Below are 14175 nucleotides of genomic sequence, written 5' to 3'. Positions count from 1 at the left end.
GAATTCCTAGGAATAGCTCACACAGGCCTGGGACAATCCACATTGAGCTTTTCATTACGGAATTGTGTGAGATCAGCACTCCACGCTTTCCTTCTGCTGGTGTCATTTCTCTCTTTGGCAGCTCGGGCCCCTTTCCCTGGGATCGGGGGGTGCTGCCATTGCCTGATTTAATGTTTTCATTCCACATTATGGTCCCAATCCTGCAATCAGATCCACCAGCTCAGACCATTCTGGAGCTCCATTGAGCCTCCTCTGCTGGTGGCACAAGGATCTGTTCTAGTTGGTCCCTTTTGCTGGACTGGGACCTAAAATGAACTGATGGCCATTCAGCCTGGTGTCACTTATTTTAGCAGCTCCGCTCATTCAACAGCACTAGATCCTTTCCCCACTACTAGATCGTTGTGCTAATCCCATAGTTCCAGTCATAGGCACCGTGTCCTCTACAAAGTGCAGGATTGCACCAAGGAGCAATTCTGCACATATTCCCCTGGATGCGTGAGCTGAACAGAAGGACTAAACAATGCATTTCTGTCACAAAGCTTACAGTTTCAAAAGTAATTGCGCTATTTCATTTCCCACTTTAGGAACAAATGGCCAGCTCATGAAAACCGACGTCTTCGACATGTATTCTGGAGGTAGGGCTTTGCTTTCCCTAAACACTCAGCATCTACCAGCACTTCACTTTTATAGTAAGATCCAGAGAATTGCAAGCAGTATTGATAACTAGCTCCTTCTACCTTCTCGTCTGTTTACTCACTAGTAAAATGAAATGGACCTAAGCAGTGCTGCCAACTCTTGCTATTTCTGTTTGGTGTTTTCCTTAAGCCCCTACTCCTGGAATCATGTTATTAAATGAGACTCTTGGGTTTTATATTTTTTTAAAAAAAGGACATTTCTGGCCCTCATGGCTGTGGAGAAAAGCTTGAAAACGTGCCCCCTAATGTCTCAATAAACAAGGCGCATAAAAAGATCCATATTTATTATTTTTGAAGTATTGTGATTATTAAACCAATGAGACCTGACTCATGGTTTCTGAACACTGGGGTTTGGCAATCTTGTTTTATGTAGCTTCTTTTCTTCCCCTCCTATCACAGAGTAAATTACAGATTCAATGTATAGATGCTAAGTCGCTTTCTGCATTAATCACATCCATCTAAAAGCATGTTTTTAAAAAACAGTCTTTATCTTCCTATAGAAATCCCCCTCGCTCTGCTCACATTAATTATTCTGCAGGTTTTAATGGGATGCCTCTTGTGAGTGAACAGGACAGTACTGGGCCCACGTTTTGTGTCGTGTAGATACTACAGTGCCCAGATGCCAGCCCTTCTGAAACATGTATCTAGCAGTTGGCCGATCACAAAGTGCAGAGTACGTGGTGTTAGCTCTGTAAGAAAGCTCATCCGTAGGTTGTATGCTGAACTCCCCAAGGATCTCCATGGAGCTGTTCTCCATTAGGAATGTCATTGCTCAGTGTCTTCCAGCCAGAGAACCCTCCAACCTGCAGTCTGATAGGGGGAAATGCCTTAACTACCATCGCACTCTTGGCTTTCCAGCATGATTATTCCACCTGCCAGTATCCAAGAGGCCAAATTCTGCATGCGGGTACACCTCTGCTACCCTATTGCAGGCAGCAGAGGGCAGGATTGGGCACTGCGGGGCCAGACCCTCAGCTGGTGTCAATCAGCGTGGGACTGTTAACAACAGTGGAGATACACCAGGTTACACCAGCTGAGGATGTGGCCCTAGATGTTTAATTTGAAACCGATGTGGAAAGAACAGAGGTACAAGTCACTTACGCTCTGCAAGTGCAATTCACCTGTGCGGGGAGGCAGCGCTAGGCTCAGGAACCACTCGAGCCCTCAGAGGGGCTTAACTGGCTCTTAGGGCTTGTTTCGGGCCTTCTGCACAGGATGACTGTCGCTTTCCGGGGCTAAGGGCTCAGTGTTTCCTGTGAGCTGCAAAGCACCCTCAGCCGTCCTGGACGTCTGGGTGCTCAGCCGTGTACAGGATTAGACCCGTTCTGCCCAAGAGCCCTTTATGCCCTCCTACCCCGGCGGTGGCTGTGCACCGGCTGAACGTTTGCTGCGCAGCATTGTCATTGTCATTGCCCCAGGCATTGTCAGTCCAGAAGCTGCAGTTCTCCGCAGGTCCCTAGACAGAGCCTTACACTGAAGAATCTCAAGTGACTTCAGTGGGTACCGGTAACGGCTGCAATGGAGTCTCAAAGTGCTAGCTAATCTGCATCCAATTTTATGTAGCTAACTAGGGCTGCAAACATGCACTTGGATCAGACCGTTGCACCTAGGTGTATCCAATTGCAGGATCAGGATCCCGAGCTATGCGTTTAGTTCCATGTGCCATTAATCTTCATTTCCATTGCTCCCACCAGACTCATGCTAGTGAAATGGAATTCCATCGTTACTGAGCAAACATTAATAATAGATGCCTGATACCTGCTTCCACTAGTTTTGCTGGCAAAGACGGCTTTCCATACCATGGCCGTGGGAGAAATTAACTCTGCACATGGTGCAAAGGGCCCAATCCTGCAAAGTGCAAGGGACCGTCTGCAAATTGGGGACTGCCTTCGAACCCATTGAAGTTAAAAGGTGCTGAGGGGGCATTCGGCACCTGCTCCGATCCTACGCCAAAATGTGGAGAAATTAATTTTCAGCTGAACAGTTCTCCCCGAGGCAGAACATTCTATGCACAGTTGTTGTGTATCTGAGGCCCGGTCATTAAGCCACTCCATGGAACAGCCCAGTGGGTATGTGAGGTGGCAGTTGTCTTTGATCCTAATGAGTTTAGCCCAATCGCTTTTGGCTGATTGATCAGCAAGGAGGTATTTTATTAATTAGCCTAAATGATGCTGTGTGATGAACTTTGATTTAAACCATGTTGGATAGGAAAGCTATAAATAATACTTTACAGAAATGGGCTCATTTGGCTCACCAGGGAAACCCAAAGGAGAATAATTGGAAAGGAAATTATTAATGGAAGACAGACACCATCTTTCAAAAACCATAGCCTTTCCATACGGTCAGGACCTCAGTATCCGAGTAGCTAGTGAAATAATTTAAAGTTCATTGCAGTAAGATCTCTGTGCAGTTTTTTTCTAACATAAAGCATGATTAAATGAAACCAGTATGCATGTTATGCCAGGCAAGTGTAATTGTGTAGAAGTTACATTGCTGTCTATCGTCTGAAACAGGTCTGTTCTCTTAACGTCAGTGTGCTGCAAATTCAGTCTGACTTGGAAAATGCTGTTGTACTCTATGGGTGAAATTCTCCTCTGCAATTCATGCTGAGGACTCTCCCAGGACTGAAGGACGTAGTGCTTATGCTGAGCCACTATCCCTGTGCAACATCTGTTGGGAAACTGGTTGTGGCTGGGTACCAGGTCTTTTAGCAGAATGTTTCCGTTGATTTTCTTTTCTTTACCAGATATCAATCTGTTACTGGACTTCCTGAAAGCAATCCAAAGTGGCACTATAGTGATAGTTGCCTCCTACGATGATCCAGCAACAAAGTAAGTATAATCCAAGGAAGTGATGTTTGATTTCCAAGGGCCAGTCCTTCACCCACAAAGTCAATGGCAAATCTCTCATTCGGTTCTGGGGGAGCAGGATCAGACCCCAAGTCCATACAGACAGTCCTTGCATTGCAATCAAAACTGGATTAAGATAATGTGCTCTACAGGGAGCTACCCCTTGAGACCATTCAGAAACCTCAGACGATGCAGAATGCAGCTGTCTGCTTGCCAATCACCATGTGTCAGACGGAGAACACGTTACGCATTACACCAGTGCTCAGGAAGCTGCACTGAATGTCCCCCAGGAGCTCTGGACCATCACGAACCTCCCCACCTTCTTCCCCAAGTGCAAGGCACATTTCTTTGACCTGCCATCTATACCAAACATATCACAACAGGTACATTACCCAATTATTATAAAAATTATAATGATATGGTTTTAAAAACTCCAAAGCCAGCACTCCCCTGCACACACTTCTCCCCCAGAGGAGAAGATGAAAGAACAAATAGGTGACAGCTGTTTGTCAAGTTGCGTAATGCCCAATGGGAAGACTCAGCACTATGCTGGTGAGCGCGTCGCACCGATCCGGAACCTGGCTGGAACGGCAGTGCAGGCTTCCCTTGAGAGGATGAGGGAGCTGCTACCCAGCTCTCCTGTTTTCCCTTTTTCTCCTAGGCTGAACGATGAAGCACGGACGTTACTCACCAACCTGGGAAGTAGCCACGCGAGCAAGCTGGCCTTCCGAGACAACTGGACTTTCGTGGGTGCAAAAGGGCTCAAGGATAAAAGCCCCTATGAACAGGTATTTTCCCCTCTCCCCCAAGAGGAAGCCTGTGGCCTTGGTTAGTAGTAGGGCCACTTCTGCCTGAGCTGCTACCATTCAGGCTGTCCTGTCTCCTGCAGGTATTCGTTTGACTCGGACAAATTCTTTTTTTTTTTTTTTAAAAGCCTGGCAAGTGCCTGGCTCTGGCCATAGTTCAGCGAGACCATGTGGCACACACAGGCAAATCCAAAGCTTGCCCTCTGTTCCCTTGCACTGCTGTACAGCCGCACGGAACTGGAGGAACCTGCCAGGCCTCGCATGCAAACGGACAAATCGAATGTCCCCTTCTGCAGCCCAGTTCCTGTGCCCCACACTGAGACGCTGCACAGGGCTGACCTCCAGTGGGGCACTCTTCACACACGTGCACTGGAGAAGCCTGGGCCATAGAGAACGTGTGAGGCAAAATGCTTCTGTCCTAATTCCAGCTTTCTCCAAAGCCACCAATTGAGAAGCCACTGCACAGGCCTCCCAGTGACCGCAACTGTGCAGCAGCAGAGACATGTCCTGTGTGCCCCAAGACATGACTGTCTCCTATGTATTCCCCTCTCCATGCAGTCTTGTGCTGCTCCCGGACAGACAGTCTGCATTGGCAGATGGGAGCCTGGAACCACCTCTGCTCCTTCCAGCACACACTGGTGCTGCTTTTGCATGTGTGGTCAAAAATGTATAGAGTCAGAACTGGGTTGATAATTCTGTAATGGCATAACCTTTATACCCTAAGTGGTAAGCACCTGAACTTTCTGCACTGTCTGCTGAAAATGTACCTTTCATCTTGCATATACAATTCACTAACTAAATGGCAGGTCCACTAAAGGACAACAGCCTACTACCACTACCAGCTAATGGAGCTTCTCCTTTAGCTCAAGCGGTAGAGCTCTGTGCTGCAGGGCTGAACATCCATGTTCCAAGCCGTGCTGACAATGCATGCAGGGGAGATGACATTATACCCACATTATACTGATTATCTGTCGTCTTGTAAATCTGACATTCACTTCTGCCCTTGCCAAACCCTCTGCTTTATTTCATTTTTCCCCCTCCAAAGCACTTAAAAAATGAAGCGGCAAAAAACAAATATGACGGCTGGCCGGAAGTTCTGGAAATGGAAGGATGTCTCCCAAAGAAGATGGATTAACAGTGTGCTGAAGTCAGAACAACGCCCACATCCAGCCTTATTTAACAATACGTTCCTGTTTGGCTGGAAGACGGCATTTCCAGCTGAATCCAGCATATGAACTGATCCCAGCTCCGTGACAGCACAAGCCAACTGGCTGTTTTCAAATCACCAGCCAACTTATAAGGGTGTCTAAACACTGCTTTAAAACCATGTAGGCTATGGTATACTACACCGGCAATGAAGTCACAGCAAATGTCTAATCTTCCAGCATGCTGCTTTATTATATTAATACGGCACATGTTGAGGTGAAGGCAGCAGTCTCAATACCAGGCATTTAGTTTTTCTGTCTGTCTCAAAACAATAAGTGCCCCAATAACCCCACTTGGGAAGAAATTGCTTCAGCTTCTGCTTCTTGAGTTGTTAAAAGTGATGTTCCCAGTTAAATCCTCCCACATTGTTGCCAAGAAAAGAGATCAGCAGGCAGGGGGCTTCTCAGCCTGGCTGACAAAGGCAGAACAAAATCCAGTGGCTGGAAGTTGAGGTTAGATCAATTCAACCTTGAAATAAGATGCCATTTCCTAGCAAGACGAGGGATTAAACATCGGAACAGCTTGCTGGGGAGGTGGTGTGCTCGCTGTCACTTGGAGTCTTTGAGACAAGCTTTTATATCTTTTTTAAGTATAAACTTTAACCCAGCTTCTAGGAGAAATTCTAAAGCCTTTGGGGGGCGTGGGAGGGGTGGATGTCATGGTGGCCTTGGAATGTGGGAATCTATGACTCCCCCTGTTCGTTCCCTTCCTTCATGGGCCACGGGGAGGCCAGGAAGCCCTGCTCTGCCCTCAGCATGCTTGTAACACCTGCAGTTCTGCATTATGAGAATAACTGTAATCAAATCTCATGCTTCAGGGCTATAGCTGGTCACTTACAGTGGTCAGGAAGGGATCTTTCTGCCCAGTGAACTGTTGGACTGGTGTGTTCTGAGATTTTTTTTTTCTCTCCTTCCTCTGAAGCATCAGAGATTGGGCACAGCCAGAGTCAGGACACAGGGCAGGGTGCACCAGAGGTCAGGTGGTCCAGCAAATCCTCTTTCTTGGCTGCCTGGCTGGTGAATCTGGCTCACATGTGCAGGGTCAGATTGATCCCCAGATCTGTGGTCAGGGAGGAATTTCACCCCAGCTCAGTTTGGCAGGGACCATGGGTGGTGGGTTTCGCCTTCCTCTGAAGCATGGGGCTGGATCACCTGCTTGGATAATCTGGGCATGTGTCACCTAATCAATTCCCCACCATTGCAGTAGCCTCAGGCACTGGTGACACCATGGTCCCTCCTTTACCCTGCCTGTGGTTAGTCTCCTGACAAATTTACTCCTTTAGCCTAACTAAAGTCACTGGGCTCAATACAGGGGTCAGTGAGTAAAATTCTCTGGCCTATGATGTGCAGGAGGTCAGAGGAGATGGCCCAATGGTGCCTTCTGGTCTTACACTCTATGAAACTATATAACATTTTAACATTCTATCTTCAAATAGGTTTCAGAGGGGTAGCCATGTTAGTCTGTATCAGTGAAAACACCAAGGAGTCCTTTTGGCAACTTAGAGACTACCAAATTTATTTGGGCATAAGCTTTCATGGGCTAAAACCCACTTCATCAGATGCATGGAGTGAAAAATACAGTAGGTGCTGTAATATATATACTGCTTACTGTATTTTTCACTCCGTGCATCTGATGAAGTGGGTTTTAGCCCATGAAAGCTTATGCCCAAATAAATTTGTTAGTCTCTGTAGTGGGGTGGTCACCCACTCCGGGCCTGAAAGGTTACAGCTAGCCCTGGGAGAGGACTGGGGCTGGGAGCCAAAGACTAGGCTGACGGGGAAGCAGCCACAGCTGGGGCCTCGCCCCAATCAGGCTGTAGCTGGAGCTATAAAAGGCTGTGAGCCAGGAACTCAGGCAGTCTCTCTCTAGCAGTGGAGAGAGATGGGCCTGGCTGCTTGGGACCTCAGCAGGGTACCCAGAGTGGAGCAGGGCTAGGGAAAGGCCAAAGGAGCTGGGGCTCTCCAGGCTAGAAAACTTCCAGCCTACAGGCCTTGCTGAAGGCCTAAAGCAGGTACTAGGGTTGCAGAGGGGCAGCCCAGGGGTAGGCAAAGGCAGCAGGTCCAAACCCCCCTTGCCGATGATGAGTGGTTTACAGACTGCAGCCTGCCCCAGTGAGCAGGAGCTAGATGGGGACTGGCAGTAGCCACTGAAGCAAGGTGGGGATTCCCCAGGGAGGGGAGACCTAGACTGCAGGGCTAGTTCAGGGGGCAGAACTCTGATGTAGAGGGGGTCCGGGAGGGACACAGGACCCGCAAGCAAGCAGGACACCAGCCTGCAGAGGGCGCTCCAGAGGCTGGAGAGCTCATTCCCAGGATGACCAGCTGGAGGCGCTGCAGCAGTGAGTCTTGCCTCGCTACAGTCTCTAAGGTGCCAGAAGGACCCCTCGTTGTTTATGTTCAAATAGTTTTCTCAGGGCATGATGATGCCTTCCAATATATGGTACCCAGTCCTGTCATTCAGATCCCAGTCAGTGTACCTGCTTGCACGCCAGAGGGTGTTTCTGCAGGATACCTGCATACCAGAGGGTGAAGTCAACATTTTAGATTATTAGCGCCTGAAGGAGCCATAATCCAGACAGCAGATCTCCCAGTGAAGTCAATGGGCCAATGATGAAGTCAATGGACCGTTGAGTCCGATGGGACAGTTTGCACTATGTGCGAAGTTACCTCCATGTGCATGTCTTTGCAAGAATCAGGGCCTCAGCTTGAAAGGTCTTTGTGGCAGGCAGGGGCCAACTTTTACTCTATGGACAGCATCCAGCACAACGGGGGCCCTGTCCTGGTTGTCCCACTTGGACCATCAGCCTTGGAACAAAGTACTGGGCACTGCCGGGGCCCCAGGGCTCACTGGAGTGCCTCTCTCCCCTCCCCTTGCCCAGCGGGGAGGCTGGGGAAGTTGTTGCGTGTGACGTCTTTTGTCGGCGTTCCCTGGGTTTGATTCCCGCCAGCCAGAGAGGCTTTACTGCGTGTCACTGGGGTTGCATCTGCTCAAGTGTCCCAGCAGCTCACAGGGCGAGCGTGGGGAGTCCAGAGAGTCCAGAATCATTGCCGGGGTGGGTTTGCTCTTCTACGTCACACACGCAGGGAAGCGGGTTTCTTGCTTTCAGACATTTATCAGAAATAAATTATCTACTTTATACAGGGTCTCTGGTTCTGGGAATATCAAATAGCTGAACGATGGGGAGTTTGGGATTTTTTGAGTCTCTAATAAAATTTTTAACCAATGATGCTAACCGGCTCGTTTTTGGGGAGAGTCACACTGCGGAGCTGGGGGGCCAGATCAGGCAGCACAAGGGTGGATGGATTGTAACTGGGATAAAATAACCTTGTGTTCTCATTTCAAATGACCACATCTGAGCTTGCATAGTCCCCTGAAAATAAAGCCCTAAAAGTCACTGTGGCATGTGCAGTGAACAGGTCAGCTGACCACCTGGCTGGGTCCATGCACCTCTCAGTGCAGGAGCGCATGGTGCGGGTCACAGAGACCTTTACAGCATGTGCAATGAGATCTGACGGGCGAGGGAGGCAGAGGGGCCTAGTGGTTAAAGTCAGGGCTCTGTGCCCAACTCTGCCACTAATATGCTGTGGAATCTGACTTCTAAGCATGGGAAAGATGCAGTTGGAAGCTGCTTTTTCCTTTCTCCCTTGCTCGTTGAACAAAGGGGTGCTGCTGAGAAGGACGTGCCTGAGCATTTAAAACCATATGAAAACCTTTCTTCACACAGCACCAAGCAAACCTCTGGAACTCACTGCCCCTGGAGCTCCCTGAGACAAACAGGGCTGGAAGGAGGAGAAGGGAGCCACTTCTGGCCCCCTGTGGTGAGCTAGTCCTAACACTGCAGTGCCATACCCCCAGAATGAGAGCACCACTCCGCTGGGGGGAGAGAGAGTAGGCTTGCCTTACAGAAGCTGGCAACCCCGTATGGGCACCAGTTTGGGGTCAAGAAGTGCGTAGTGGGTGCTGCTGCTGTGGAGGTTTGCGTTGCATAGCATGCCTTGGCCATCCATGCACAGAGGAGGATTTCTGTGAAGGGATCTTCCCAGTCTGCATGAAATGGGGGAAGACATTGTGCTGTCCGGTACTGGATACCGTGCTAGATGATCCACTGGACTGAGCTCGTATTGACGTTCCTCTGAGAAATCTGAGCAGGGAAGGGACTGGGGCTGTGCACCAAAATGAGCAGACCACGTCCCTGACATGATCCATGGAGAGAAATCAGGATTGGATCTTTCTCTGAGCTATGCTCAACCAGAAGTTAGGAGCTTGATGCAGGAATTAGTGGGTGGAATCATGTTATATGTGAGATCAGATCATAATGACCCCTTGTGACTTTACAAACCTGTGAACCTTAACCTACATGCTTCTTTATGGCTGGAGCCACTGGACATCGGCCAAGAGCACATGGGGGGTTGAACTCCCTGGGTTGTGGGAGGCACAAGAGTTGTTTCACTCAGTTCTCTTCCTGGCTGCAGATTTCCTTGCCTACTCATATGGATAAGCAAGAGCCAGCCTGCAGCCTGGGCTGTGAGTGACTGGGGAGAACTTTGATACAGATGGGTTTGATTCTCCTGTCATCAGTGGAAATCAGAGCGACTCCAGGGAAGCAAAGCTCCAGTGGAGTTACAGGGGACACACCAGTGGTTAAAAAACAAAAGGAGTTGGGAGAGACTCCGGCACTGTTACCCTTCGCTGAGAGACACACTTGTGGCTATTGAGAAATGAAACTTCTGAAAGAATGATAAACGCATTTAACAAGTTGAAGGAGGACTTGTGGCACCTTAGAGACTAACCAATTTATTTGAGCATAAGCTTTCGTGAGCTACAGCTTACTTCATCGGATGCATTCAGTGGAAAATACAGTGGGGAGATTTATATACACAGAGAACATGAAACAATGGGTGTTACCATATACACTGTAATGAGAGTGATCACTTAAGGTGAGCTATTACCAGCAGGAGAGCAGGGAGGGGGAACACTTCAATCTCTTTGGTCACTCTATTACAGACCTAAAAGTTGCAATTCTTCAACAAAAAACTTCAAAAACAGACTGCAACGAGAGACTGCTGAATTGGAATTAATTTGCAAACTGGATACAATTAACTTAGGCTTGAATAGAGACTGGGAGTGGATGGGTCATTACACAAAGTAAAACTATTTCCCCATGTTTATTCCCCCCCTCTACCACCCACTGTTCCTCAGACATTCTTGTCAACTGCTGGAAATGGCCCACCTTGATTATCACTACAAAAGGTTCCCCTCCCCTGCCCCGCCCGCTCTCCTGCTGGTAATAGCTCACCTTAAGTGATCACTCCCGTTACAGTGTGTATGGTAACACCCATTGTTTCATGTTCTCTGTGTATATAAATCTCCCCACTGTATTTGCCACTGCATGCATCCGATGAAGTGAGCTGTAGCTCACGAAAGCTTATGCTCAGATAAATTGGTTAGTCTCTAAAGTGTCATAAGTCCTCCTTTTCTTTTTGCGAATACAGACTAACACGGCTGTTACTCTGAAACCTGTCATTTAACAAGTTGTAATTCTAGGTTCAAACCAGTAGGTGGAAACCTTCCCACAGGAGAGCTGGGAACACAGGCTACATGTTTAAAATCTCTACTAGAAAACCAAAGCTTGCTGTCCTAGGACAGTAGTGATTCACCTTGTGCTTTGGAGTCTCACTAGACATCTGATGCTGAGCAAACTTCACCAGGGTCCCTACTAAGAGATTTCATGTAGATACATGACTCCCTGTGTTTGCTGTGGATCTTATTCAGGGCAGAGTTGTACAGAATTTGGTAACAGCCCGTGGGCTATTCAGAATGCAGGGCTGCCTTTGACAGAGCCCCTTTGGGAGCGGGGCAATGTCTGTACAAGTTCAAGAGGAGCAAGAGCCCCGAAGCCCTATTTCACAGACACATACGGCAAAACAGGCCAGCCCAGATGTGTCCCAGCTCAGCTCATGAGCCGAGCCACATTCAGATCTGAAACGCCTGTGTGCATCAAGTGCCTAAAGGCTGGGAAGATGTCTGGCCTAAAGCCTCAATTAGACTGCCTTCTGCCTCTTGAGCATGGTCTGGGCTAGGAAATCTAATGGCAGGTGAAAACGGTTGTCAGCAACCAGGTGAGCTGGATGGAAGAAGAACATGGGTTACCTGTAATTGTAGACCAGAACAAACTGTGTTCATGATTCTATAGTCTTTAATTTCATGATCACATATGATTTTTTCCACCAGTCCTGGCCTCATTCAGTGCACAGCAGTGGTGCTGGAACAGTTTTTGGAGTTGGGGTGCTGAGCTGCACCCCTCTTACCCCTGTCTGCACCCCTCACCGCCCCCTAAAGCTGCGGCTGGGAGCAGGGATGTGGCTCTGGGAGGTGTGGACAGAGACAGGGTAGGGCAGCAGAGACTGTGCTCACAGCTAGCGGTGGGTGCAGAGCCCTGGGCGTGGGGCTGGTGGCTGGGACCATGTCTGTGGGGCAGGCGGCCAGGCAGAACCCTGGGGCTGGCGGTGGAGCCCCTGGCCCGGGGTCAGTGGGTAGGACCCCACATGCAGGCCAGTGGCTGGGTCCCTGAGGCGGGCAGAAGAGGGCCCCCCAGGGCCAGCAGGTGAAATTCAGTGTTGATAAATGCAAAGTAGTGCCCCTTGGAAAACATCATCCCAACTACACATATAAAATGATGGGGTCTAAATTAGCTGTTACCACTCGAGAGAGAGCTTGGAGTCACTGTGGATAATTCTCTGAAAACATCCACTCAATGTGCAGCGGCAGTCAAAAAAGCGAACAGAATGCTGGGAATAATGAAGAAAGGGATAGATAATAAGACAGAAAATATATTTCCTCTATATAAATCCATGGTATGCCCACATCTTGAATACTACATACAGATGCGGTTGCCCCATCTCAAAAAAATTACATTGTAATTGGAAAAGATTCAGAAAAGGGAAACAAAAATGATTAGGGGTATGGAACAGCTTCCGAATGAGGAGAGAGTAATAAGACTGGGACTTTTTATCTTGGAAAAGAGACTACTAAGAGGAGATACGATTGAGGTCTATACAATCATGACTGGTGTGGAGAAAGTAAATAAGGATGTTCTTATGTTAAGGTTCTTGTGTTACTCCTTCTGATAACACAAGAACTAGGGGCCACCAAATGAAATTAATAGGCAGCAGAGCAGATTTAAAACTAACAAAAGGAAGTATTTCTTCACACAACACACAGTCAACCTGTGGAACTCTTTGCCAGAGGGTGTTGTGAAAGCCAAGACTATAACAGGGATCAAAAAAGAACTAGATAAATTCATGGAGGTAGGTCCAGAAATGGCTATTGGCCAGGATGGGCAGGGTGCAAAACCATGCTCTGAAGTATCCCTAGCCCCTGCTTGCCAGAAGCTGGGAATGGGCAACAGGGGATGGATCACTTGATGATTACCTGTTCTGTTCATTCCCTCTGGGGCACCTGGCATTGGCCACTGTCGGAGGCTCGATGGACCTTTGGTGTGACCCAGTATGGCCATTCTTATGACTGCAGGAAGGGACAGTCTGGTCTAGTAGATAAGATAAAATAGATAGATCAGGCATGCGGCCTGCTAGGGTAAGCCCCCTGGCGGGCCAGGCCAGTTTGTTTACCTGCCGTGTTCACAAGTTCGGCCGATCATGCCACCCACTGGCCGCGGTTCGCCGCTCCAGGCCAATGGGGGCTGTGGGAAGCAGCGCGGGCCAAGGGATGTGCTGACCGCCACTTTCCGCAGCCCCCATTGGCCTGGAGCGGTGAACCGCAGCCAATGGGAGCTGCAATCAGCCGAACCTGCGGACACAGCAGATAAACAAACTGGCCCCAGCCCGGCAAGGGGGCTTACCCTGGTGGGCTGCGTGCCAAAGGTTGCTGATCCCTGAGATAGATAGTTGAGCGTGACCCATGAGAAGTGGGGCCTATCCCTGGCTTTGCCATATGTTCTTGTGAGAAATTGGGCAAGTCACTGATGTAAGCAGTGTCAGGATGAGCTCCACCCTGACATCTGGTGGTGAGGTGTGGCAAGTTGTGGAAAAGAACTTCAGGGGCTGATCTCATTTGCATAGGCACACGCACCCCGCCTAGAATGAGGCCATAGCTGCCCAAATGGTCACTTTAGCTGCTGTGGGATTCCCAGTGTCTCTGTTATTGGGGCAGGAAGAATAAATTGTTATTACCCTGATTATGGGAACTATGCTGGGAACTGTACTTGGCCTTTTGTTATGATGGAGGGACTCACCATCAACTAAGTAGCACTCGCTAGGCAAGGGTCATGGGTTCCAAAACTCTGTGAATTGAGAGAGGTTGGGGACAAGTATTAATACTTGGTGGCATGGGCCTCTTGGTGAGGGACTTTCATGCTAATTACACTTCCTTCTCTCTCCACTGTAGAATATCAGAGCTAATTTTGATTTCATGAGAAGTCTAGTTACAGGCTGCTGAGCTCACTTTGGGCTAATGGTGCACCAGCCCTGAGGCTCCCCTACTAGAAGCTGAATTCACCAAAAAGCTGAACTGACTAAGAGCTGAAATCACTGAGCGTTGTGTTAAGCAGGGGGGGAGCCTGAAGATATATTGTGGAGCAGTTTGTGGGCTGGCTGGAGTGCC

At 48.8% G+C, this 14175-nt stretch overlaps 1 protein-coding gene across 4 annotated transcripts in view; it reads left to right on the top strand.

Annotated features, from left to right (window-relative positions):
- The window catches only part of FAM3D (FAM3 metabolism regulating signaling molecule D), a 28466-nt gene extending 22734 nt beyond the window's left edge, over positions 1–5732 (top strand). For all 4 annotated transcript variants that reach the window (XM_073350920.2, XM_073350919.2, XM_073350918.2 and 1 more), the window contains 4 exons: positions 585–635; positions 3442–3526; positions 4206–4332; positions 5396–5732. In XM_073350920.2, coding sequence (XP_073207021.1) covers positions 585–635; positions 3442–3526; positions 4206–4332; positions 5396–5485 — 353 coding nt within the window. In that variant the 3' untranslated portion in view covers positions 5486–5732. The remainder of the gene's footprint in view (positions 1–584; positions 636–3441; positions 3527–4205; positions 4333–5395) is intronic.
- The last annotated feature ends 8443 nt before the right edge of the window (positions 5733–14175 follow it).

This window comes from Lepidochelys kempii, chromosome 7 (assembly GCF_965140285.1).
Source record: "Lepidochelys kempii isolate rLepKem1 chromosome 7, rLepKem1.hap1, whole genome shotgun sequence".
NCBI lineage: Eukaryota > Metazoa > Chordata > Testudines > Cheloniidae > Lepidochelys > Lepidochelys kempii.
Note: the sequence above shows the minus strand (reverse complement) of the source record. Positions and strands in the feature narration are given on the sequence as shown.